This window comes from Pelobates fuscus, chromosome 1, assembly GCF_036172605.1.
Source record: "Pelobates fuscus isolate aPelFus1 chromosome 1, aPelFus1.pri, whole genome shotgun sequence".
NCBI lineage: Eukaryota > Metazoa > Chordata > Amphibia > Anura > Pelobatidae > Pelobates > Pelobates fuscus.
Genome location: NC_086317.1, coordinates 162,735,266 through 162,761,723, shown reverse-complemented (window position 1 = coordinate 162,761,723; position 26,458 = coordinate 162,735,266). Strand labels below are relative to the sequence as shown.

The 26,458-nt window shown below is 40.9% G+C and overlaps 1 protein-coding gene across 1 annotated transcript; it reads right to left on the bottom strand.

Annotated features, from left to right (window-relative positions):
• Nucleotides 1-1,309: 1,309 nt before the first annotated feature.
• CCND3 (cyclin D3) lies at nt 1,310-18,310 on the bottom strand. Its single transcript, XM_063444361.1, has 5 exons — nt 18,113-18,310; nt 10,512-10,727; nt 3,196-3,352; nt 2,316-2,458; nt 1,310-2,219 (listed from the first exon to the last, which is right to left on the bottom strand). The coding sequence occupies exons 1-5, from the start codon at nt 18,308-18,310 to the stop codon at nt 2,145-2,147; spliced, it is 789 nt and encodes a 262-aa protein (XP_063300431.1). The 3' UTR covers nt 1,310-2,144.
• Between the last annotated feature and the right edge of the window lie 8,148 nt (nt 18,311-26,458).

The following is a 26,458-nucleotide window of genomic DNA, read 5'->3' as shown; positions in this document are numbered from 1 at the left end:
TGTTATGTGTTCGGTAAATTGTATATGTGTATGCAGCATTCGGCTGATTGTTCGGTAGAATCACTCCATTCACTATATTGAGTGAAACTACCGAACAACCAGACCACCCAGGAATAAGTGTGCCTCCAATTACCGGTTGCAACAATGTTGCAAACGGGTAATTGCCCATTTATGTGTAATGTGTTCTTCGTCCTCTGGGTGGCCGACATTCGGGAAACAAACAAGTGGCGGCGGCCATCTTAAACTCCTGAACAGCTGTGTTTTGCCGTCGAGTGTCTGGAACTAAAATCGGACACTCGACTAGGCAAACACAGCTGAGATCTCCAGACTTCCAGCAATTCATGTAGAAACTAGAACAAGGGGATTCATTCGAATCCTCTCCAGGCTCCATAACCCAGGCAATTCGTGTGTTTTCATTCCCTTTTCTGTGTCCGACTGCAGGGCCAAAATACATGGAACTATTTTCGGATACTTTTGCCATGCGGTCGGTGAAAACTTTAACCCTCCATAATTCCCGAACCCCTGGTCCGATCTGGGTGATTTTTGGATATGTGTCTCACCCAGATCAGGGCTACCAGGGGATGTAACATTTAAAGGGGTAACCCTATGTTTAGGGGTACATCCAGAAACCCAGGGAATTTGTGTCTGGAATAATGGGATTGTGTCACACTAAGAGGAGGAGATGTGTGGGAGGTAACTGGTACATTATTGGCTGTGGTACTAATTGTTGTGGATCCCTCCCTTGCATGGGAGAATGTCTTAAAAGGAGGTTGTGTGAATAAATCTGCAGTTCCTACTTAGCCCTCAAAGTGAAGTGTCGTCTCATTATTGGGGGAGGATTTATTGTATGCTGTTCCAGTTTGACTGCTAGGAGTGGAAACCTATTTGCATGGTTTGTCCTATTCAGCTGTATACAGCATTCATATGCTTGAGAGAATTTATGTTTCTCCGGTTCGGTGGTTGTGGTGTCTGCTGCAGTGCTTGGAGTCCTCAGGAAGCGCTAGGAGCATCCTTCAATTGAGGTACCCAGTCGGGGTGCCCGTCGATCCGTTACAGTATGTTTACTCTCTGCCACCTACAAGCACTCCCAAATATGATAACCCATTACACACCTATCTTTATGCTGCATATCATATCAAAAACAAGCAAAATAAGCATCGCTTTTGTAAACCAAATTTATTTATGCTTAAAATAAAATGAGAAAATAGACATTTTGTAAAATAATTAGAATAGTGAATTTGCAATGTAGAAATAAACATGTTACTGTAGTGAAAATTATTAATTTCTTTGCAACCTACCCCATCTCTTTCGCCCCAACGGTATAACAGGAACAAACATATCAAAAAGTCGACATAAATCATCAGATGAGGAATAATGACCAGGGTGGAGGTATCACAATGTTGTAGAGGTAATATAAGAAAGAGCAAAACAACATATATACAGCTAAAGAAGGCCGAATTTACCTTACTTGGGTAGAAACATTTAGGTCACAGTAGCAGCACTATACCATGCGCTGCCAAACCTGTTTACTGTCTGCCTGATAGTTTTCAACATTGATGGCTGATATTACCCGAAAGACAAGCATAAAATGCTGTACATATTACTTGACTTTTTGATGTGTGCTCAATAGTGTCTCAAGGGAATGGGAATCAATCTATTTTATATAAATAACTTATTTCTCTAATGCAGGGGCAGTTCTGTTTGGAACATGGTTGTGTGAAGAGTCGGGATGAGCTACTTATCAGAAGGCTTGACCCTCTTATTAAGTTTCAAACCTTGATACTCCAAATCAGATCAGGAACAGTGAAATCCTTTAGAACGCTGAACAAAATAATCCAAATAATCTTAAAATGTGGCATTGACATTCATTATTGAATGTATTATTTTTGTTCATGAGTGTTTCTCTGATTTTGCATGTAAGGGCTATTCTATTAAACGTTTGCCTACAAAACATAATTGTATATACAGCCCCCTCAAACTAGAACAGGACAATGACATGCTTATCTGAACTAATCATGTGAGCATGTGCAAGCCCCCAGTACTGCTTTGGGGTTATTGTATTAAGTGGGTAAGATCATCTGTCCACACAGCTACAAGCTCTAGCTAAGCAGCTTAGACATCAAAAAGATTCAGTATGATAAACATCACAAAGGTCTTGTGCCATGCAGTGTGTTTGCAAAAGCAATTTCCATCATCTCCTGACATTTCCGCAGGTTATCCTGTGAGTGTGGAAAAAGTGAGAGAGACACTTAGTAAGTGAAGTTATTGCTGTTATTCAGGTCTGGTGTGTTAGTAAGAACACCTTTATTACTTACTGAGTCTGCTTCTATTAGTGCAGCTACGTTAAGAATCAGGTCCACCCCAGTTCCAGACCTTGGAAGCAAGCCTAAACCAAAAACGGCTGCCACAACACTGCTTGCAGCCACCACTGAGGGGCCATATGTATAGAAACTATAATCTAAGCAAGAGGGAGAAAAAAAAATAAAAAATGGAATGAGCATAGAGAAGAGAACCAAAAAGTGTGTGCAATGTACCTTAGCAGTGGGACAGTCCAGGAAAATAATAAAGGAAATGGCTTTTGACTCTCTCTCTTGGGAATAATCAAGCACACACACCTCTAGCAGGAGAATACAATTGAATAGGGCTTGCAGTTAAAGGACCACTCTAGTGCCAGGAAAACATACTCGTTTTCCTGGCACTAGAGTGCCCTGAGGGTGCCCCCACCCTCAGGGACCCACTCCCGCCGGGCTCTGGGGGGAGGAAGGGGTTAAACTTACCTCTTTCTCCAGCGCCGGGCGGGGAACTTTCCTCCTCCTCCTCTTCTTCTTCCTCGCGACGTCATCGGCTGAAGGCGCATGCGCGGCAGGAGCCGCGCTCGCATTCAGCTGGTTGCATAGGAAAGCATTCATAATGCTTTCCTATGGACACTTGCGTGCTCTCACTGTGATTTTCACAGTGAGAAGCATGCAAGCGCCTCTAGCGGCTGTCAATGAGACAGCCACTAGAGGATTTGGAGGCTGGCTTAACCCTCAGTATAAACATAGCAGTTTCTCTGAAACTGCTATGTTTATAAAAAAAAAAAGGGTAAAAGCTAGCTGGACCTGGCACCCAGACCACTTCATTAAGCTGAAGTGGTCTGGGTGCCTAGAGTGGTCCTTTAACACAATATGAAGGAATGGGTAATTGACCACTTACCAACTGTGCAAAGAACAATATAGGTTTGTGCATGTCTACGAATCAATTTAAGCCACTGCCACAGCTGCAAGTACACCAGGATATGCTCTAGGAAGTCATCTGGTACAACGGCCACTAGGTTCCAATGCAGCTTTGAAAGAACTAGCAGTTCCCAAGTCTTCAAAGAAAATGAATAAGTACAATTTAATTTATTTTAATTTAAAGAAAGCATTTATTGATTAGATAATATGGTAGAGTACACTACAACGAATATTAATATTCTTAATAGTTAGCGTATTAGTACAATACTTCCCCTTTTGAGTATAAAAGTGTGATAACCCAAAACCTCCCCAATAATAAATATTTCTGTTAAGTCAGGGAAAGTTATACTGTAGTATATGCAGGACTAAAGTAAGGATTTAACATACTGTACAGGAGGGTGGGTCTTTATCTATCGAATGTTTGAAGAAACTTTCACCTGAAGGAGGCATCTTTTCCGAGGAAAGACAGTCAATTTTATAACATGACAGGAGGCTTCATATTTGCTTAAGTCTCTCTTTACCAGAACTCCACAGCAGCACATTAACATAGAGAGAAAACAACCAATCAGAAAAAAGTTAGGTACTATAGAACTCCCCTCCCCACACATAACTTCCTATTTCTTTGCTGCTCCACATCAGTACAGGTCAGAGTACCACTGCCTCCTGCTTTTAGTGGGTGGCTGTGAATGTAATCTTATGCCTATTTTAATTGCATTTTGATTTTAGGGGATTTGTTTTACTTTCCTCTCCCCTGTTTATTCCATTACTTCTACCTGTCTTTTTCCTACTTAAGTTTCCCTTAGGCCTGTCTAGCCTTTCTCTGGCTAACTTGATCTACACTTGCAAAACCTTTATACTTTGCAGCAAGGAGCTATGACTGTGTTTGAGATATACTGTCTGTCTGCTTGCACTATTCTGTCACTGTTATTTGTATTTGCTTGCAATCATATGATGTTTCCCCCTATTATTTATCTGGGCGTTGTATAGTCGCGGGGCTTCTACTGCCCCCTCTGACTTCCCGAATGCCGGCACCGCTTAGTCTATCACGGGCGGTCCCACGTGCCTGCTCCACGTGTTGTTTCCTTGTGGCCTCCTTGGAACTAGCGCTATTGCGCGAGATCCAGATGGCCGGAGCCCCCCTCCCTCACTTCTTCTGTGTTATCGGCACCATCGAACAGCGGCTGGCAAGTACCGCAGCCCACGTGCGCATGGACAACGAGGGAGAGTGTGGATGTTCGCTGCCCTCCCACAGTGTTTGCTCTACTGCAGTGGGGTAAACAGCTCCCTGGTTTTCTCCACAGGCACCAGAGTTCCCTGAGATGCCCTTGTAGCTAACCTGTTACTAAGGCTCCTTCTGCATAATGTCCAGGATTGTGTCTCTGCATGGCTTAACCCCTTCCTTCCCTCTACATTAGCCTAGGATTCTTATGTGGGATGGGTTTTTTACAACTCGCCTTTGGGAGATAGGTGGCATTTTAGTATCCCCTTCTACTGTTTAGTCCTTGCATTCATTCAGTGTGATAGTATATATTTTTTTAATAACCTTATGTTCATTACTTTTATGAGAGATTTTAGTCCTTTCTTCATTGTATATTGCTGGCTATCTCTTCCTTTTCATACTCCTCATGTGTCACAGACTTCGTTTCATGCCTCTGCCCCTCTTTTTCTCTGTGATCTGCTTCCACTACCTGCCCTATGTTTTTGGGGTCTAATTGTTTCATTAGGTGGCATACCCTGGTCTGTTTAGGTATTTCTCCACACTGTAGGTCACATTGTGGTGCATGCTGCATCCTTTTGGTGTGTGTTGGGCCCAGCCTGGGGGTACCCCGAGTGGCATTGTTTTTTCTTCACCGCTATGTCAGGTTAGGACCTCCTCAGACAGCCCGTATACTGCCCTTTATTTCAATACTTTCAGGGTGCGCTGCATGGCGGTGTTTTTCTTCGTTATTTTTCTTATGGCCCGCTCCATGCACAAGGTAGCATGAGATTTTGATGCCTCCAAAGAGCAAACATGCACTGCCTTACTCAGATGGCGGGAATGGGGAAGTCCCATAACCCCAGTCTGCAGATACACCGTTCCCACTGGTCGCATGGAAAGACCGGAGTCCCCGGTTGAGTTTTGGTTCCCTGGCCGCTAGCAATCTTGGGATATATGGCAGGACTACCTCTACTCTGGTACTACCACTGTTTTTTGATCTTTCGCTCACCCACCTATTCAGGTACCGACAAAGATGACTGTTTGGACTCTATGGAGGAACCCTTATTCGACGTTGAATTCTACACAGATGTCACAAAGTCGGGACACAATCTCCCGCTGGAGTATTGCTCAGGTCCCGTGTCTGGTTCGGATCAGGCTACCCGACATTCTTGAAACCTGGACACAGTCCCTTTGGATGGTTGAAGCCACGCCCCCTTTAATTCGCTATATCTATTCTCTGGATTCAGCTGTCATTAGCGAAGGGTCTTTACGTTCTATCTACGTATTAGACAACTCTATAAGATCACGGGACTCTAGACGAAGATGGGGGGTATGGTTACCTAGACTTCAGACCTCGAATTCAAATACCTGGGTCCTATGGCCTACTCTTGAAAATAACATTCCTCTGAATGTTAGGAATACAGGGACCTAGATGCCTCACGCTATTATACTCTATCTTTAGTGTGACGTGTATACCATAAATCCCTCCAAGGGCTTTTGGCAGGGCTGGACTGAAGCGGGATCGTACGTGCAGTTATTCGGATTATTCCACTCTCTCCCTAATCAGGCGACAGTCCCACGGACGGACATCTTGATCCAGACCCACTCATCAAGGCCCGATTCTGTTTTGCCAACCACTTTTGACTCCTTTGCGGTCTACCACGCGACTACATCACGTGACGACTCTTCTTCTTTATGCAGGTCCCAATTACCCCATGGATCCGGACCGCTTATCACTCTTCGAGGATACCTTTGGATGGAAATCTCAACCTCTATTTACGTTCCCCTCTTTTTGGTATTTCTAGGCTTCACAATCTCCCAGAGTAGTCGATCCTCGTTTCGCCACATGAATTCAGTTTTTGGAACCCAGATAAGACGCTCCATTGGGAGTACTGCAGTCCAATTGGAGTACTTGAAACACCTAGTATACGACTAGTTTTTCCCTGCACTCTTGCCAACGTAGTAGATTCATTCTCAGATGAGACCACTCTCTTCGTAGGCCATGAGGGAACGAAAATACCCTATTCGGTCCTGTTACGGAATTGGTGGTGGACTCGGACGCATTGCTTGAGGTTGGAGGGTTGTTTGCACGACCACATCACCTGGCACGATCAGAGGAGCCACCTTTCACATCAAGGGTCGAGGCCTGGTGGCAGTTTTTTCTCGCGGTTCAGAGTCCGCCAATGATCTTTGGAATTTTGCACCTGCAGGAAAATGGTTAATATGTCGGCTTTGCAGTTCACGGACCGTCTTCTAAGGAACAGGTCGCAACCCCTCGTACAGCGGATCTAATAGCGGATTGAGTTTTTTCCGTAATTTGTGGTACACCGGCGGCTGGCATCTAAATCGATCGATCTGCCGTCACTTCTCGCAATTGGAAGGTACATTTGGGGTTGCTCTAGTTATCTCCCGGAATAGGTACCAGCGAAACAAACATTGTTGGCGGAGCGTTAAAACAGCAAATATGAAGCCTCCTGTCATGTTATAAAATTGTAGATCATGCTAGCTTTAGTGTACCTATAATCTTAATTTTATTATTGACAGGAGGCGAATATTTCCCTCCCATTCTTATCCCTCCCTTGTTTAACTTTAATAGTTTGGGTTAAAGGACCACTCTAGTGCCAGGAAAACATACTCGGGTACACATACTCGTTTTCCTGGCACTAGAGTGCCCTGAGGGTGCGCCCGGCTCTGGAAAGGGGAAAGGGGTTAAAACTTACCTTTTTCCAGCGGTGTTTCTGGGATGCAAAAGTGCACAATGTGCTACATACATATATACATTTATTGAAGCATATTCCACATTACAAATGTTTCAGGTAGACCCCTTTGTTAATGTATAAATATTAATTGACAGAGAGGTGTAACTGAAACATTTGTATTTTGGAGTGTCCTTCAATAAATGTAAGTACCACATTGTACCCGTTTGCATCCAAGAAGTGCTGCCCTCATGTCCCTTTTGTTTTCTGTAACCCTCTTCTGAGTTAACAGAGTAGAGATGACAGTAGAACAGAGCAAACCTTTTCTAATGCTTATAGATACTGCAGTAATCAACATGCTTTTTGTGGCCACATACAGTTGTGCTCAAAAGTTTGCTTACCCTTGGAGAATTGGTAATATATGTACCATTTTTAAAGAAAACATGAGCGAGCAGGCAAAACACATTTCTTTTATTTCTTAGGGGATTCGTATTCAACTGTAGGTTACAACAGATGACACAATCATAAAACAACTATTCACAAACTAAAAACACATGGAGAGACACAATTATTTTAGATAGCTAGGTGCAAACCATATAAACACTCCCTTAAATGTTTAGAATATCCAAATATCTATATAATATAGAATGCACACTATAACGATTTCAAATATTCAAAAATCCAAATTGTATTATGTACAAAAAGTACTATAGTGAAAAAATAATACAAAAAGTACTAGTGAAAAAATTGTACAAAAAGTACTATAGTGAAAAAATAGTACAAAAAATAAACACAGTGACAGAAGCAAGGGCAAATACAATAATGCAATGGTACAATGCCAAAGATAAACCGCCTTTGGGGTTTGGTGACTTGTGTTTCCGTCTTGTGGCTTGTAAGAAATTTTCTTTGGCATTGTACCATTGCATTATTGTATTTGCCCTTGCTTCTGTCACTGTGTTTATTTTTTGTATTATTTTTTCACTATAGTACTTTTTGTACGTAATAAAATATATTATATTGACAATCATAAAACAAAACATGACAACAAAGAACAAAAATGAAATGACCCCTGTTCAAAAGTCTGCATACCCTTTAGAATCATTGACAGCATGCAGCCTTTTGAAATAGTTGTCTATGAGGCCCCTAATTCTTGCACGTTGTATAGCTGCCCATGCGTCTTGGCAAAATGCCTCCAGGTCATGCAAAGTCTTTGATCGCCTTGCGTTAACTGTACGTTTCAGATCTCCCCAGAGTGGCTCAATGATGTTAAGGTAAGGAGACTGGCCACTCCAGATCATTTACCTTTTTCTGCTGTAACCACTAGAGGGTCAACTTGGCCTTGTGTTTAGGTTCATTGTCATGCTGGAAAGTCCAAGACCGTCCCATATGCAGCCTTCATGCAGAAGAGTGCAAATTGTCTGCCAGAATTTACTGATAACATGCTGCATTCATGTTGCCATTAATTTGCACAGTGCCTTTAGTGCTCAGACGCGCCCAAACCATCAGTGAGCCACCACCATGCTTCACAGCATTGGACTGACAATAACACAAACTCACAGTGGGTTAAGATTGAGGGCCCTTTTCTCGAGATCCCATTACACGCAACCCCATGGCACGAAAAAAGCTGTATATACGTACGATCCAAACCACATCCTACTATCTCTGCCACCCTGAAGGTCTGGGACTCAACCAGACACATGGCTAGCATATCCCCGCAACCATCTCCGCAATATCCACTCACTCACAACCCTTTGTTTCAAGAAGGGCACTCGGGTACAAACATCTGCAAGTTCCACACCACACCGATACTGACGGTGCGGGACATGTTGCAGGAGGGTGAGATCAAAACCATGTCACAACTGATGCCCGATCAGGTAGTTAGAGGCATACAACACCTACACCCCGCCCAAATCTCCCATTTTATAAACCGCACCATCCTTCTCCCAAGGGGAATAGGGACCTTACCAAATTAGAACTAATATGTCAAGATCGCACATTAAAAAAGAAAACGTTATTGACTATGTATTCACTTCTGGTAGAAGCAAATCACCAGACCATACCATACTTTGCCAGGAGGTGGATGGAGATCACCCCAAGTCAACGGAAAGCCATTTTCCTAAAAGCGCACACATCATCCACTAACTTAGGTACACAAGAAAGCAATTACAAACACATCACAAAATGTCACTACACGCCAGCCAAGATTCACGAAAACGCCCCCCGACGAGTGCTGGAGATGCCAATTACACGATGCCCACACAACACCTATATGGTGGAAGTGCCCAGAGATCCAAAAATTTTGGAAACTTATTCACACACTAATCCAGACAATCTCCTCCTCAACAATCCCCTTCTCCCCAGAATATTTCATACTCTCAGTGCCCATCCCTAACATCAAGGCTGGCAAAACCAAACTAGTAGCCCACATGCTGACAGCAGCGAACCAGATGATCCCTATTCTGTGGAAACAGGCCCGAGTACCCACGGTCAGGGAATGGATACACAGGGTTGAATTCGTACGACAAATGGAGGAGATCACCTTCTCGATTAATAAAAGATACACGAAACACGTCCAACTATGGAGCCCATGGCGCACCTTTACCCAAATGCACACGAACCACCTACCAGGATGTTTGGCCTAGATCCCGATCAATGAAAGAGACCGATTTGACATAATTTTAGAGACCAGTTATCATGACGCCCTACATAACATACCGCAGACAAGACAGGAAATATGGTTAGCCGGTGGGACACTGAGGTACCCTGGGATCAACCCCAACAATGGTCAGGAGGTAGCCGCAGGTACAAGTACCAACCTGAGCCCCTGCTATCTCTGGCGGAAAACCCAATGTCAGTTGCAGAGAACACACAGGCCAACCCCAAGTGACACTGGTGAAACAGCCATTAGATGTATACCATGAGCCTCTTACATGAGTTGAGATACAAGATAGCCCAATTGGCAACCAAAAGCTAAGACAGCATCACTGTGGCTAAATAGCCTCTACACATAACACAAGCTACTCTACAAGTAGACACGGGAGACTGAAGATCGAGGAAACCCTAGCTGCCAAGTTGGCAGGATATTACAGGACCCACAACGGAGCACACAGAGCCATACGTCCAAACCACAATCATGTTATACACAAACATAATGGTTTAGGCTTATGGCCAACAGCATTCCATAACTAAATATGTGACAAATTACGTAATTAAATGTAACACCCCCCCATCTCTCTTTTTTCTGTACGCCCTCCACCCCTTATTACTCTTATCATTGTAACGCTTTGATCTATTGCATCACATGTTATTGTACCGTTTTGTGCACAATAAAATGTTTTTAAGTTTTTTTTTAAATAAAGTGAAATATAATTGTATATCAAATAGAATCAATAATTATTTTACCATGATTTTCTGAGCGGTGACAGAGTAGTCTGTGTACATACACAACTTTTCCACGGTAATTGGTACCAGGTCCCTCATTTTGGAGGCCAAAAAAAGGCAAACAGACCCCAGACGTTGCAGCTGCCTTATCTTCACAGGGCTCATGGACATATATGTACACAATAGGCACAAGCAAAGCTGATAGACCCCTTCTTCACACTGTTGATGCTCACATACCTATAGTTGGCAGGGCAGAAGAGTAAAAATCAGGTAGATTCTAGACAGTTTTATATTTCTCTAGTTTTCATGTTATTACCCAATGCAATGGTACTCATTTTATCAACCTTGGAAGCATGAATGCTTGACACTGCCAAGAATTAAACTTCAGGGATAGTGCATGTGGAACTTTAACCACTGGCTTTCATAAGCAAAATAAAGCTCATTGTCCTGTAGTTCCTCCAATTCAGATATAATCACAGATTAGCAATTTTAGCCTAAAATATTCACTGCAATTTGATGTTTACTGGATAACCCCCTAATTTCACACATTACTTGACATGTTACTTATTCCAGGGCTTGACAAATTTGTTTGGAATCTAAAAGCCAGCTAAAAAAGCTAGGAGACAGTCATTTTCAATGAGAAAAATGCAATTCTTAAAGGGACACTATAGTCACCAGAATCACTACAGCTAGATGTAGTTGTCCTGGTGTCTATAGCCTGTCCCTGCAGGCTTTTCACTGTAAACACTGCCTTTTCAGCGTGACAGACGTCACAATGCAACTCAAAGAGAAGTTTTTGCAAGGTAAGTGCTCTGGGTAATTGCCTGCCCCTTGACTTTTGCTCCGCATAACAAAGCAAACAAGGAAACAGAAACATTTGACAATTTATAAAATAAGTGTCAATTTCAATTGAAATCTGCACTTTGTTAAATGAAAAGGAAATAAAAGGACACACTCTTTACACATACAGCTCTTCAATAAGCTAAAGTGCTTTAGGGCTCTGGAGTGTCCCTTTAACCCCTTACCGCGGTTCTATGCCGTGCACATTTTAAAGGGGCTTTAAAGCTGTTCTGGCGGATTTCTGCCACAGAGCCTCAGATATACTTACCTACCTGGCGATCAGCTTCTGGGGCACTGCCTTACAACTTAAGCAGTGCCTCTCTGGCAAATAAGGCCCAACTGGGCCATGTGGCGGCTCTGACAGAGCCGCCACATGGTCAGCATAGTAAGCTTGGGGTCAGCCTGCAGGGGCAAACATTGCAAATAGAAAAAATGCAATTACAGTAATAATGCCACACATTCATTATAGCTGTATTTTGATATATATATATATATATATATATATATATGTGTGTGTGTGTGTGTGTATGTATTGGTATAAAAATACACTTAGGATGAAATTATATATTTATCTATAAATACAAATATTTTTAAAAAACTGATATACACATATATTTATATAAATATACACTTAGAATTTAAATATATATATAAATGCTATGTGTATATTTATGTAATCTTCTTACATAATTATGTTATTTTATTAATCACAATTTGAGGGACCTGCCTGACCTGACAACCCAGACAGAAAGTCCAGAGAATTTTATTTGCAAGGCCTATATTTAACCCCTTCAGGACGTCAATAGTAGACGTTCTGATCAAAACAAAATGTAAACAAAAACTGGAATTTGCGCTATATGTCTGTTCAACCGTAATTCACCTCTTTCATATTAAGTGCACCCACACTTATTATATATTATTTTGTTCAGGAGAAACTGGGCTTTAATTTCTCATGAACTATTCATAATTAAAACATAATTTATTATGATTTTTTTTTTTTAAAACTGTGAGAAATTAAGATTAAAAACAAACAAACTGTGTAGACATTTTAGCTGTTAATGTCATAATACTGTTAGCTTTAAAGGGACACTCCAGGCACCCAGACCACTTCTGCCCATAAATACATTTATGCACAGAATAGATATTAGGCACCTGGGAACAGAGTTTTAAAGGGACACTATAGTCACCTAAACAACATTAGCTTAAAGGGACACTCCAGGCACCCAGACCACTTCTGCCCATTGGAGTGGTCTGGGTGCCAACTCCCACTACTCGTAACCCTGCAAGTGTAAATATTGCAGTTTTTTTTTCTAAACTGCAATAATTACCTTGCAGGGTTAACTCCACCTCTAGTGGCTGTCTACTAGACATTGCTGCGCATGCGCATTAGGTCTCCCCGGCCGGTGGGCGGATCAGTCTCGCCCACCGGCCGACGTAATACAGAGAAGGAGCGGCGGCGGAGGAAGAAGCAGCGACGTCGCTGCCTTTGGTAAGTGACTGATGGGGTTTTCATCCCTTCAGCAACCGGGGATTGGGGGGTGGGAGGGAGAGGAGACCTGTAGTGCCAGGAAAACAGATTGTTTTCCTGGCACTGGAGTTTCCCTTTAACCCCTTAAGGACCAAACTTCTGGAATAAAAGGGAATTATGACATGTCATGTGTCCTTAAGGGGTTAACTGCAAAAAACACATATTTGGATTCAGCAAAGTCTCACGAGTACATCAGTACCCCCCCCCCCCCCATTAACAGTTTTTACAGTGTTTTGGAAAGTTACAGGGTCAAATATAGCACATTCCATTTTTCATTTTTTTTCAAATTGAAATTTGCCAGATTAGTAATGTTACCTTTGAGACTGTGTGGTAGCCCGGAAAAGAGAATTACCCCCATGATGGCATACCATTTGCAAAAGTAGACAACCCAAGGTATTGCAAGTGGGTTTTGTCCAGTCTTTTTAGTAGCCACTTAGTCACAAACACTGGCCAAAATTGGCGTTTTTTGCATTTTTCACACACAAACAAATACTAATGCTAACTTTGGCCAGTGTTTGTGACCAAATGGCTACTAAAAAAGACTGGACATACCCCTTTTTCAATACCTTGGGTTGTCTGTTGCAAATGGTATGCCATTATGGGTGTAAATTTATTTCCTGGGCTACTATACAGTCTCAAAGGCAACGTAACCAATCTGGCTAATTTCAATTTCAAATGTAACACGCTATATTTGACCCTGTAACTTCCCAAAATACCATAAAACCTGTACATAGGGGGTACTGTTTTACACGTGAGACTTTGCTGAATACAAATATGTGTATTTTATTGCAGTAAAAGCAAACAGTATTATGACATTGACAGTTAAAATGTCATGTAGAACTAAAAAAATAAAAAAAAGATCTTATTTTCTCCCATTTTTTTCATATTAAATTATGTTTCATAGCTAAATATTTGATATTAAATGAAAGTACTGTTTCCCCTGAATACAATTATATATAATAAGGGGGGGTGCATTTAATATGAAAGAGGTGAATTACGGTTGGACAGACATATAGCGCAAATGCCAGGTTTTGTTTACATTTTGTTTCGTTCACAACGTGTACATTTGGCTCCATCCTTAAGGGGTTAAGTGCTCTCTCTGGGTGGCCGCCGTTTGTATAACCGAAGTGGCTACTAAAAATGACTGGACATACCCCATTTGCAATACCTTGGGTTGTCTACTTTTGCAAATGGTATGCCATCATGGGGGTAATTCTCATTCCTGGGCTACCATACGGTCTCAAAGGCAACGTAACCAATCTGGCAAATTTCAATGTGAAAAAAATGAAATGCAAGCCTTATATTTGACCCTCTAACTTTCTAAAACACCATAAAATCTGTACATAGGGGGTACTGCTATACTTGGGAGTCTTCACTGAACACAAACATAATTGTTTCAAAACAGTAAAACATATTACAACAATATCACCAGTAAAAGTGCCGTTCATGTGTGAAAAATGCAAAAAACTTGACTTTTACTAAATATATCATCGTTGTAATGCAAGTTACCATTTTGAAACACCAATATTCATGTTCAGCAAAGTCTCCTGAGTAAAACAGTACCCCCCATGTACAGGTTGTATGGTGTCTTGGAAAGATACTGGGTAAATATATTGCGTGCAAATTAAATTCTCTGAACTTTCTGCCTGGGTTGTCAGGCACGTCAATCAAATTCTAATTAATTCAATCACATAATTATGTTAAAAGATTACTTAAATATACACGTAGAATTTTAATATATATATATATATATATATATATACACATATATATGTATTTAAAGTCTACGTGTAGACTTGTGTAGTTATTTATGTAATTATATATATATTTATGCGGTTATTTGTATTTTATATATAGATATATATAGAATGTCATTCTAAGTGTATTTTGTTACCAATATATATATATATTAATAACAAAATACAGTTAGAATGAGATTACATATGTATATATAATTTATTTTAATTTTTTAAAAATATTTTTTTATTTCTTATTGTAATTATACGTGTATATATAAATATAAAATAAATATAGATGTATTATATATATAATATATATATCTTGTATATATGTAACATCATTCTAAGTGTATTTTAATACTAATATATGTACTTATATTAACATTAAAATACACTACGTATGACGTTACATATATATAAGACGTGTATATATATTTATATATATATATATATATATATATAAATATATATAAAAATACATTTAATGAATTTTAAACATATTTTTTTTTTACACTTTCCACCAGCAGGGGGACTGTCTGACATTTCAGACAGTCCCCCTGCAGGCAGATCCACAGCGAGCTCTAGGGGGCCATGTGGTTGCTCTTTGAGAGCGATCACATGGCACCCGGGGGCCTGATCTGCCAGGGAGTGCTGCCGCCGCAACGACTTTAAAGCCCAGTTAATGCGGGACGGCATAGAACGCCGTAACGGCGTTAACCCTGTAACTTTCTAACAGACTATAAATTCTTGACATGAGGGGGTACTGTTGTACTTGGAGACACCGCTGAACACAAATATTAGTGTTTTAAAATAGTAAAGCATATCACAATGATGATATCATCAGTGAAAGTGCAATTTTTGTGTCAAAAATGCAAAAAGCAAATATGAACGTTAACTTTGGTCAGCGTTTGTGACTAAGTGGCTAGAAAAGACTGGACATACCCCATTTTGAATAACCTGGGTTGTTTACTTTTGTAAATGGTATGCCGTAATGGATGGGAATTTTCATTCCTGGGCTGCCATACAGTTTCCAAGGCAACATTGACCCATTAAATTTCAATGTGTAAAAACTAAAAATGGGGGATGCCCTATATTTTCTGTAACTTTCCAAAACACCATAACACCTGTACGTGGGGTACTGTTGTACTCGCAGGACATCACTGAACACAAATATGTGTGTTTTGTAAAAGTTTTTAAACAGTGTTATAATATTCACAGCTAAAATGCCACGATGAACTTGAAAAATATCATTATTTCTTAATTTCTGAAATGTTTTGCTTTTAGTCATATTAATTAGTTTCATATATGAATATTTTATGTGAAATGAAAGCCCTGTTTATTCTGAACATATTATATATAAGTGTGGGTGCACTTAATATGAAAGAGGTAAAGTACGGCTTGAACATAGGGCAAATTCCAGGTTTTGATTTGATTAGAACTTGTACAATTGTCTCCATCCTTAAATGTGTGCATACAAATCAATTATCATCAGTATGCTGGCAACTGATGTCCAATGGTGACACGGTCTCCTCTCCATGTTGCCCTAAGCCATCCCTCAAGGGCCGGTGCAAGACTATTTGGGCCCTAAGCAAGACCAGCTACTTGCGCCACTGCCTCAAAATGGACACTTTGTATCTCTTTTTCCCCTTCCTCGGCCCCTCTGTGTCTCTTCCTCCCCAGCACCTTTCAGCGTGTCTTTTTCTTCCCAGTCCCTGTCTTTGTCCTCCCTCTCTGTCCCCTAAGACCTCTGTGTCTGTCTCCCATCAGCTGCCCCCCCCTCCATGTGTCTCCTTCACACCCCCAAGCCCATCCATCTGTCTCATTAACCCCAAGCAGCCCCTCCATGTGTCTCATTAACCACATATATTATAAGATTATTTTCCACTGAGTGTCGAATTCATCTATCTTAATAAAATTTGGAATAAAGAAATGTATTTTTGTAATACTGAGAATGAGCAGTGTTGAGATTTTTTTTCAGGACCACAAACCCCACCCTTTTTTTATGGATTATATTAGAGTGGGCTGATTACCCTACACTACACAAATACAAGCCGGCATGGCAGAGCTGCATATTTGAAGACGTCTATCTAAGTGCATAAAATGAAGAATCTTGATCATAGGGGGTATTTGTTCAATGTGAAAAAAGTTAATCAATACATATATGTGGTGTACATGGTTAAATTGCACCTTTAAAGGGACACTGTAGTCACCAGGACAACTACAGCTTATTGTATTTGTTCTGGTGAGTAAAATCATCCCCTTCAGGCCTTTTGCTGTAAACACTGTCTTTTCAGAAAAAAATGCAGTGTTTACATTACAGCCTAGTGATAACTTCACTGTCCACTTTTTAGATGGCTGCTAGAAGTGCTTCCTGGGGCAGTGCTGCACAGTGAGCAGCACTGTCATTCAGTGTCTTCACCCTCTGAATGCAGAAACTGAACTTTCCTCATAGAGATGCATTGATTCAATTCATCTCTATGAGGAGATGCTGATTGGCGAGGTCTGTGTTTGACTTGATCTGCCTCCTTGACAGTCTCAGCCAATCCTATGGGGAAGCATTTTGATTGGCTCAGACCACCACTTCTGATGATGTCAGCAGACATGGGCAGGTCAGAGGCAAAGACAGCAGCTTCAGACTTTAATACAAGTAAGATTTTACTATATTTATTGAGGCGGGGGGTCAGATGGTGGTTTTAACTCTATAAGGTCATTAGTACATGTTTGTGTTCCTATAGTGTGTACCTTTAATGGAAACATAAACGTACCGTTTATTACCCTCATATACATTAAATGCATCATATATTACAAAGATACATAATGGATTTAATGCAAAGTATAGAGATATTATTACCTCACCTCCTTAAAAGCGCCGCCAACTTCTGAGCCTCGTGGACGTTACTCTTTGTGTAACACTTACGGCTTTTCTGTTATTTGTCCTACTTTTGGATGGCACGCCAAGCAGGGCAAACCTGTGCAACACTTGCTTCATTGCCAGCATCTGAATGGGGTGATATCTTGACACAGCGCTAGCAGTATCTACTAGGCAAGTTTCATAGCAAGCAAAGCACATGCATTTGCTATGCTTTGGAGAACAGGAATACCTATGGGAGGTGTTTTCTGCTCTCCCTTCTCAGTCAAATCATACGCCAAAGAACTAGGAGAAATGCCCATTTTAAATAGTGTTTTCTCATAATCTTCACATTTTCTAGTAGAAGGTAAACTAACAGATGTCATGCTCTTTTTATATGAGCATAGATAGTCTGGGGGTTGGCAGGTACCCCTCAAGAGTCAAACTGTAATAATAGTGTCTATTTATATATTTTTTTAATCTTTTGTGTGTGTGTGTTGCAATGAAAACAGCGCTGCATAACCAAAATTATTATATATATATATATATACACACTATTTTCCTTTTTCCATTCTCGCTTTTTGGGGGGACATTTTCGGCTTTTCCATTCTCACCACATGCTTTAATATGTGCCTGCAATTTTTATAGTTATTTACGTGAAGCCCACCTCCAGCAACCACTGAGACAGGACCTGCATCATTTTCATGGTCACCTCCTGCTGCGGCCACTGGCAGAAAGGCACTCTGCGGGCTAGCTGTGTCTTCTCTAAGCAGAGGAGGTTCCTCAGGACCCGGAAATCCAGAAGGTTGGGGTCTGGGAATGCCTGCGTTACCTTCCGCGGATCATGGATTCTATTCTCATCCATCTTCTCCCACAGACTCCTGCGCGGGAGTGTGACCCAATGCGGTGCAGGGAAACAGCTTTATAGCAGTTCGTGCCTTGGGGGCGTGGTTTACAAATATGTACGTTCTGATTTACAGAGTGGGTATATTACCTCCGCACGCCACATCTGCCGCCTCTGTTGATTGGCCAGAGGTAGTTGCTAGGTTAGCCAGCCTGTGTATCCACCAATCAGGGCTGGATTCACCTAGGGAGTTCCATGGGTTAAACATACATACAGTCTATGTCTGTTACAGGATAGAGGATCCAGCTCCCCCAGGGACAAATACAATCCATTAACATTGTGAAAAGTATATAGAAGAAGATTTGCATGATTTATTTTAAAATGTATAACTATATGCATTAAAAAAAAAAAAACATTTAATTGACCCTAGACTTGTGGTTGTCGATGACTGATATGTCATGATTGAATGCTTATAGTCTGTATCACTGTCAGAAACATGTACGCCTAAGGTTAGAGGGTTTCTTCCTATCCAGAATAAAACATGGGCTGATGAAAGTATAGTCATTGCTGCTGTCCAAGGGGGCAAGGCCAATATGGAGATGCAAGGATCCCCCCTGCTTACCCATGGAGTGCAGTACTAGCCCAAAGTGGGCTTTCTGTACTTTCCTGGGTTAGTGAGGAAATAAAGCACACTCTGAAATGTGTGTGTAGGGGGGAGTTACCTAGGAGCCTCTGGTTTGCACCCACTATACACAGTACACCACTAAACACACACTGCACCTTAATACACACATTCATATTTCCCCATCTTACAAACTCTACACCCCTTATGCACACTGTACCCCCTATATACATATACTATACACTCTATTCAAACACACTACAACCCTTATACCCACACACTATTTTTTAAAACTATTTGCCCCATGGTCACATGGTACACCCTATACACAGAGACAACAAACAGCCTCTATACACAGGGCCAGCCCCTTTTTGCTGCCTGTGTCCTAGGATGAAATGCTGCCACCTAACCAAAACCACACTCACCAAAACACACCCACATCTATTATGTTATGCAGTGTGTGTAGTGAATGCAGAGCGTGTGTTTGTGTAGTGGATGAAGTGTGTGTAGTGAATGTATTGTGTGTGTGTATAGTGGACGCAGTGTGTGTAGTTGATGCAGTGTCTTGTGTGTAATGGATGCAGTGTGTGTATTGTATGTATGTGCGTAGTGAATGCATCGGATCTGTGTATAGTGGATACAGAGTGTGTGAGTGTGTAGTGGGTGCAGAGTGTGTGTTTGCGAAGGGCAGGGCTTAACAAATTTGCTTGGAATCTAGGAGCCAGCCAAAAAAGTTAGGAGCCATTTTTTTTTTTTTTTTTTTAAATAGCAAAGCTTTATTTTCAACTACAAAAATACAATTCTTGGGGGGCCGGGCCGCCGAGCTGAGCAGCAGTCATCTTCGCCAGCTCCGGCATCAAGCCCTAAAAACAATTACCTGCTATAATTAGAGCCCACCAGAGCCGGTGAAAAATCGACTGCAAGGTAGTGAGACCCCCAGGAATGAACAGGGCCGGCTCTCAGCCTGCTCACAGCACACCCCGAGCACGGCAAGCCCTTGAGGCCTTGAAAGCGAGGCAGCGCAGCCACGCGCCCAGAACAAAAAAAAGCCTCGACCTGCAGGACTGCCGCGTGACAGTCAGGACGATGGGTAGCCTGGTCCCGCTCCCCCCCCCCCCCAGCTGGTGGGGGTAATCCCAGCCAAGAGTCCCAACTTATGATGCTGCAGATGGAAACCCTGCCCGGTACGCTGCCCATTCCCGACATGTGCCCTTAAAATGACACATTTACATGCACCCGGGGGTGACCACATCAAGATACCCCGGGTGACCACATCAAGATACCCCGGTGGCAGATCCGCGGATGTCCTCCTCCAGGTGACTGGTGTGTCGATATGGAGCCGGCCCAACCCTTTGGATTTTAGCAGAAATTGGCGGTGAAATGTCTACGTAAAAAGTGTCAAAATAACCTTAGGTAAATAGCCTGTGCTGTCTACTTTATATAAATATATACTTTTGTGTGGCAATTTTGTTTTCTTTTATGGCTATTAAGCTTACAAGACAAACATGACAAATTCTAAAATCTCTCCACATTAAAAGTTTATTTCACTCCTTGTGTTTTGTGACCTGTAACCAGTGGCGTACATACCAGGGTCACGGCTGCGACCGGGCCCGGCCCACCAGGATCAGTTTTCGCACCGGGGCCCAATGGGTTGTGTGTGCGCCACTGCCTGTAACTACCCAAAAAAACTTAAAATCCTAGACACATTACATATTCTGTAAATCAGAACAACTAAATTCATGTATTTTTAATTACTTTCCTTAACCTGCACTAATTATGCACACATTATTATTGCAAAAACTGTAAAAATATATATATTTTTCATTTTTTTGTATTTTTTTACAATAAATTAGCATTTATATATGTATGTGTTACATCAAATTAAAGCCCTTTTTGTCCTGTAAAAAACGATATATAATGATATATAATATGTGTTAGTGCAATAAATTAGTAAAATGCAAATTACAGTTGAACGCAAACAGCAAAAAATGCAAAAAAATGTTGTGTCCTTAAGTACAAGACAAGCTTTTGAAGCTGTGTCCTTAAGGGGTTAAGTAGGAGTGCAGGATTGTTTTTATTTTATATATATACCTATTCATTCCAGCAATTGGCTGAGAGTATTCAGCTGTTGCCCTCTATCACTGCTGCTACCCCTGGTATGGCATGAAGCCAGATGTTTGTTAACTAATGCAGCTGAGAATGCCTTATCTTTCTTTCAAACACACTCACACCTCCTTCTATTGTCCAACCAGAGATCAGTATAATGGGGCCAGGCACCTAAATGAATCACACCAGGTTGTTGTCCTCATGTGTCCCAGGGGTGTGAGGTCTTCAAAACAATGATTAATACATTGTAAATAATCATAAATGACCATCACATCCAGGAAAAAAAATCATTGTTTACCCAAAAGCCAGATTTACAGCAGCAAAGAACATTTTGAATATTTGATAGCACATAATCACTTAAAATTTACTGCATTTAATATCATCTAAATTGAGAAACAAAAGAATAGACTGACCCAAATTAGCCCCACAAGAAAGGGACCATCCTGCACCATACAGACTACATTGTTATGGTGCCAGGAGGTCCCTGGCTAACCCTTAAGGGGGTAAACAATTCATAACTAGGTAGCGGACGCATGAAATAGCCTTCCAGCTGAAGTGGAAGAGGTTAACACAGTGATAGAGTTTAAGCATGCGTGGGAAAGGCATAAGACTAAGCAAAAAATGACAAATTATAGAAAATACATATTTCGCATAGAGGAACCCCCATAATTTATACATCCCTGAAAAGCCTGTTTTTGAGCGCTCAAGTTGTCCAAATAGCGCTCAGATCCCACAAATACAGTCGTATCGCCACTGGGGTGAAATTTTGACTAACCGCTCACGAGATGCCTGCCCAAAAATAGTTCCATAGTTTTAGAGGTAGCGGTCGGTTATGTTCGGGAGTTCCAAAATGTACTAAAAAGGTTAAAAAAGCTTAAAAAAGGTTCGCGTAGGTTCACCAGTGTTCGCGCTTGGAGTTCCAGAAACTCGATGACCAAGTCCCGCTGCCTGCTTTCATGCGACAACATGGCCGCTGTTTTCTCCACCACGTGTCGTTCGGTTATACAAACGGCGGCCACCCAGAGAGAGCACTTAATTCTTGCTTTGTTTGTACTTAATGAGCCAGGGGGTGGTCGGGGTTCGATACTTTATAATCTCAAATGTGAGGAAGGTACAAAACAAAGTTTAGAACAGGTTCCTGAACTGTGGAGAACAGCTCATGGGAAGGCAAAATAGGGGTTTTGTTACACTATCCTAGCTATAAGATAAGGCCATGGACTAATGAAAGTATTTAGAAAATTGGGCAGACTAGATGGGCCAAACGGTTCTTATCTGCCGTCAAATTCTATGTAAGTAGATCTGCTGCAAGCAGGAGTGTTGCTGATTGGCTTAAAGCACTAAGCTGATGCTCTCAACAAACCATTTGCACACCCTTCACAAAACAGTTTAATAATATTTATGATTGGTAACAAATTATGTTTATATTAAAGTCTTTCTGTTGCGTTTTAAACATGTTTTAACAATTATTGTATTTACTAATTGGACTGTGATGTCACTTTTTGGCACCAATTTTAAAATTAACAGTCCCTGTATAAACCCCATGTAGCCAGGATGATTGTATTGCTTCCAATTGATAAAGCACTATGCTGTGAAATGCGTTATGGAAATTACTTTGTTTTTTTATCTAATAAAGGATTTTTGATCACTATACTTGTGTATTGTGCCAAATTACCTTTTGTTTTAGATTGATTTATTTTATTTACCTCCTGGGTTCCTGTCTACTCCAAAGAAATCCTAGGTGGGGATCATACCACCGACGCCTTATCCATAGAGCAATTTGCCTGCTCTATATTTGTGAATATTCACTACAATTATTATTTGAGCATTTTTATTGCAACATAAAGCACTAGTAACTGCCTTTTTATATATCCTTGTCATTTTGGAATAAACAAAGCGACCTCTCCTTCGGACACTTATCTACATATCCCGTAAGTGGGGATTATACCACTGTACACTACTATAACTAGAGCTGGCTATAGCTCCATTAAATGTGAGTAAGATACCGCTGTTTTATTACATATACCACACTTATATTGCTTTATTGCACTAATGGATTTGCCATTCTTTCTATTTTACATATCTATACGGATTTTAACAAGGAATCTACTTTTCAGTAGAATAATCTACCATCTACATCTACCATCTACCCAAGAACTTATATTGCATTTAAAGGGGTATTCCTTTTTATTCAGGGCTATTTTATTTGATTACTGACAACAATACGTTATTGTATTTTTATGACACAACCTTTTTGTTTTTGTTTATATCTCTTGACTGGGTTGGAATTTTAGCGAATAGTCAATAAAGATAAATTTTATCTTTTATTTGTCATTTATTTTTCAGGGGGGTGACAGTGCTGCTTTAAAAAAATATTTAAAAAAATATATTATTATTATTATATACATTCTTTACTGCTTTTTTACAAGCTTAATGGTCTGTCTTTAGTCAGATGTTTCTCATAGAGAAGAATTGAGAACACAAATATGTGTTCACCTCAATCTAACATACTTTGTGTGCTTTAGCTGGACTTCAAATAGAATAACAGAATCTCCGAAAAGTGGAGAAAGAAGAAGGATGTGTCATAGAGCCAAGAGGAATACTGTCGACCATAAGACTAAGTGGTTTTAGCCAGTGGTGGCTGGTGACGTTTTAAGATGGAAGAGGGCCAGACTCCTCCCCTTGAATTTTACCTCTCCCTATAGTACAGATATACTCCTATAATACAGAGAGTGAAGCATAATACAGAGATACTCATACAATAAAACAAGTTGGGTACAGCATGAAGATATCTATAAAATACACAGAGCTGAGTACAATACAAAGATATCCATACCACAAACAAAGCTGAGAAAAATAGAGATACAATACACAGAGCTTAGCATGATACAAACATACCCATACAATACACAGAGCTGGGTTTATTATGCATATACCCATACAAAAGACAGAATTGAGTAAGAGTAAGAGAAATAACACACAGAGCTGGGCACAATAAAAAGATAACAAATATCCCACACAGCCAGGATCACCATGATGGATTACACAGAGTTGCAATACAGAGATCAACACAGTACATGTCTGTAAAATGACTCAGCTCTCTCTTTACCTTCCAAGGGCTCTCTTTGGGCACTGTAATCTCACCCCCTGGTGCTATTAGCCAATGATGGCCCCTAAATAGAGAGGCCAATACATGCGTACCCCCCTGGCTTGTTAACTTCAAAGAAGTAATTAGCTCAAGTGCTTTCCCTGGGTGGCCGCCATTTGTATAACAGAACGCACGTGCTCCAGTGAATGGTGGCCATTTTGTCTCCCGAAAGCAGGCAGCGATACATGGTCATCGAGCGTCTGGAACTCAATTCGGATATGCGATCTCACGAATCCTGGGGAAACTCTACCACTGCCTGCTGCACTCACAGTTTAGTCAAGAAAGCACTGTTCAGGAAAAAGATACTACTGACTGGTGGGAACATTCGCTCCCTAAGAGCCAGGTTGAGCCTTCATTGGTGTTCGCACAGGAACTCCCGAAAGTTGACCATCCGCTGCTTCTTTTCCCCTGGACCTGTTTCAGGCTATCATCTTGTGGCTGGCCGGTCAGAACTTTGTCCGAAGGGAAATTCCGTTACACTGAACGGATCTGAGCGTTATTTGGACAACATGGGCGCTCAGATCCAGGCTATTCGGGAATGTAAAACTTGTGAGGTTCCTGTGTAGTTTAAATGTAGTTTTGGGGTGTTTTTGCATATTCTATGTATGGTTCCCTGTAACTGAGAGATAATAGAGTTACCGGTCTTAGACTCAATTATCTCCCAGACACTTGGGAGAGGTTTGTGTTGTTCTTGTATAGAAACTGTATAAAAAGCTGAATGTGGCACAATAAAGTTCAGTTGTACTCCCAGAACTATGTGTCGTCCAGTTACTGGGGAGGGGTAGAGCTAGCCACACTACAGCGCTTTGTTCCAGAGTTCCAGGTACCACAGATCCAATGGAGAAAAGTCCTTCTCAGGACTAGAGATGGATACAGTTGGTTTGACAGTTGAAAGCAGTAATTTCACGGATAAGGGAGCCCAGCACTGTCTTTTCCCACCCACCGTCCCCAATAGTTCTGGAATTGTTGCTTTCTGTTGTGTTGTGTTTTTCTTTGTTTTTTTTTTTTATTTTTGTCACAGCTGGGGGTTTCCTGCGCCAGCAAGTTTGGTAAATGAATAATATCCGAAAAAGGACCTGGGGAATTTGGTTGATGACAAAGGACAGGCTGAAGAGGCTCTGAAAAAAGAAGTTAAACGTTTAGCTGTCTGCTGGGTAAAACCAGCAGCTGACAGTATATGGTTTTATGGTTTAAATAAAGCTGTGGCCATTGTCTTTACCTACTTTACATGGTGTTGTGTTATTTATGGGAAGGGAAGAGTAACAGATTTAGTGATCAAAGCAGTCAGCAGTCATGAAATTCCTTCTTAAAGTATACTAGGCATGTGCAAAACCTGCTGAAACAGGGCAGATTTCAAACCAGCCCCATTTTTTATATGCCTAGATCCTCTCAAATTAGCTTCTTTAAACAGCTAACATCGAGGGGGAGGGGCCCTGCAAAACTGAAACCAACAGAAATAAAGAGACACTATTTTTTTCCCCTTTTATTTTCCTTTCTCTTACTGTCCCAAAAAAATTATTTGTGTTTGTACACTACTTCAAATACATTTTCTCCCCACATATAAACTGGTGGAGTGGAGCCACTATGGACGAGCCTCCACTATCAAACTTTATAGGGTGTGGCATACATAAAAAAACTGTAAAATATCCCTTTTACTTATATGTTCTTTAAAAGCTTATGACTATATTAAAAGAAAAGTGAAACAACAAGTATTCAAAAGTGTATCTTCCTATTACTAGGCTCTAGTGTCCAGAGATACTCCCTGCCTCCCTGCCAATTATACAAAAAAATTACAATTTATCATTTTAACAAATAGCCCTTAGCAGTTTCATTATTTATTTGCTTTATTGCAAAAAAATATAAAGAGGGTGCTCAATGAAACCACAACCAATTGGGGGGAAAAAACCATGAAGACAGAAAATGGACAGAAAATTGAAAAATCTTAAAGAGTTATTGTGCATTTTTTTTACTAAGGTATTGTTTTTTGACTTCTTATCTCCACCACCAAATATCTACTCCGGTCACCCACTCATATAGCGCTTCACCCATACTCTGATTTTACGACATTTGTAAAAAGATAAGATTGGGATGAGAGAGCAGCTGAACCTTAGTGGGTTTTGTTACACTTGTTTATTGTATATATATTCTTGCACATATTAGCGCTGGTACTTTTCCTTTTTTCCTTTTTTCCAGAAAATGGACACTGGCTGATCCTTACGCGTCCCTAAATAGTAAACATGCCAACTACACTGTCACTTCTATATTTGCCACCACTAAGAAGGTAGATAGCAAGAGA

Coding starts and splice junctions, on each gene's coding strand:
- CCND3 (XM_063444361.1), bottom strand. CDS start 18,310: ATGGATGAGAATAGAATCCATGATCCGCGGAAGGTAACGCAGGCATTC. Junction 3,353..10,511: donor TCACCGCTCAGAAAATCATG/GTAAAATAATTA, acceptor TTTTCTTTGAAG/ACTTGGGAACTGCTAGTTCT. Junction 2,220..2,315: donor CACTAATAGAAGCAGACTCA/GTAAGTAATAAA, acceptor CCACACTCACAG/GATAACCTGCGGAAATGTCA.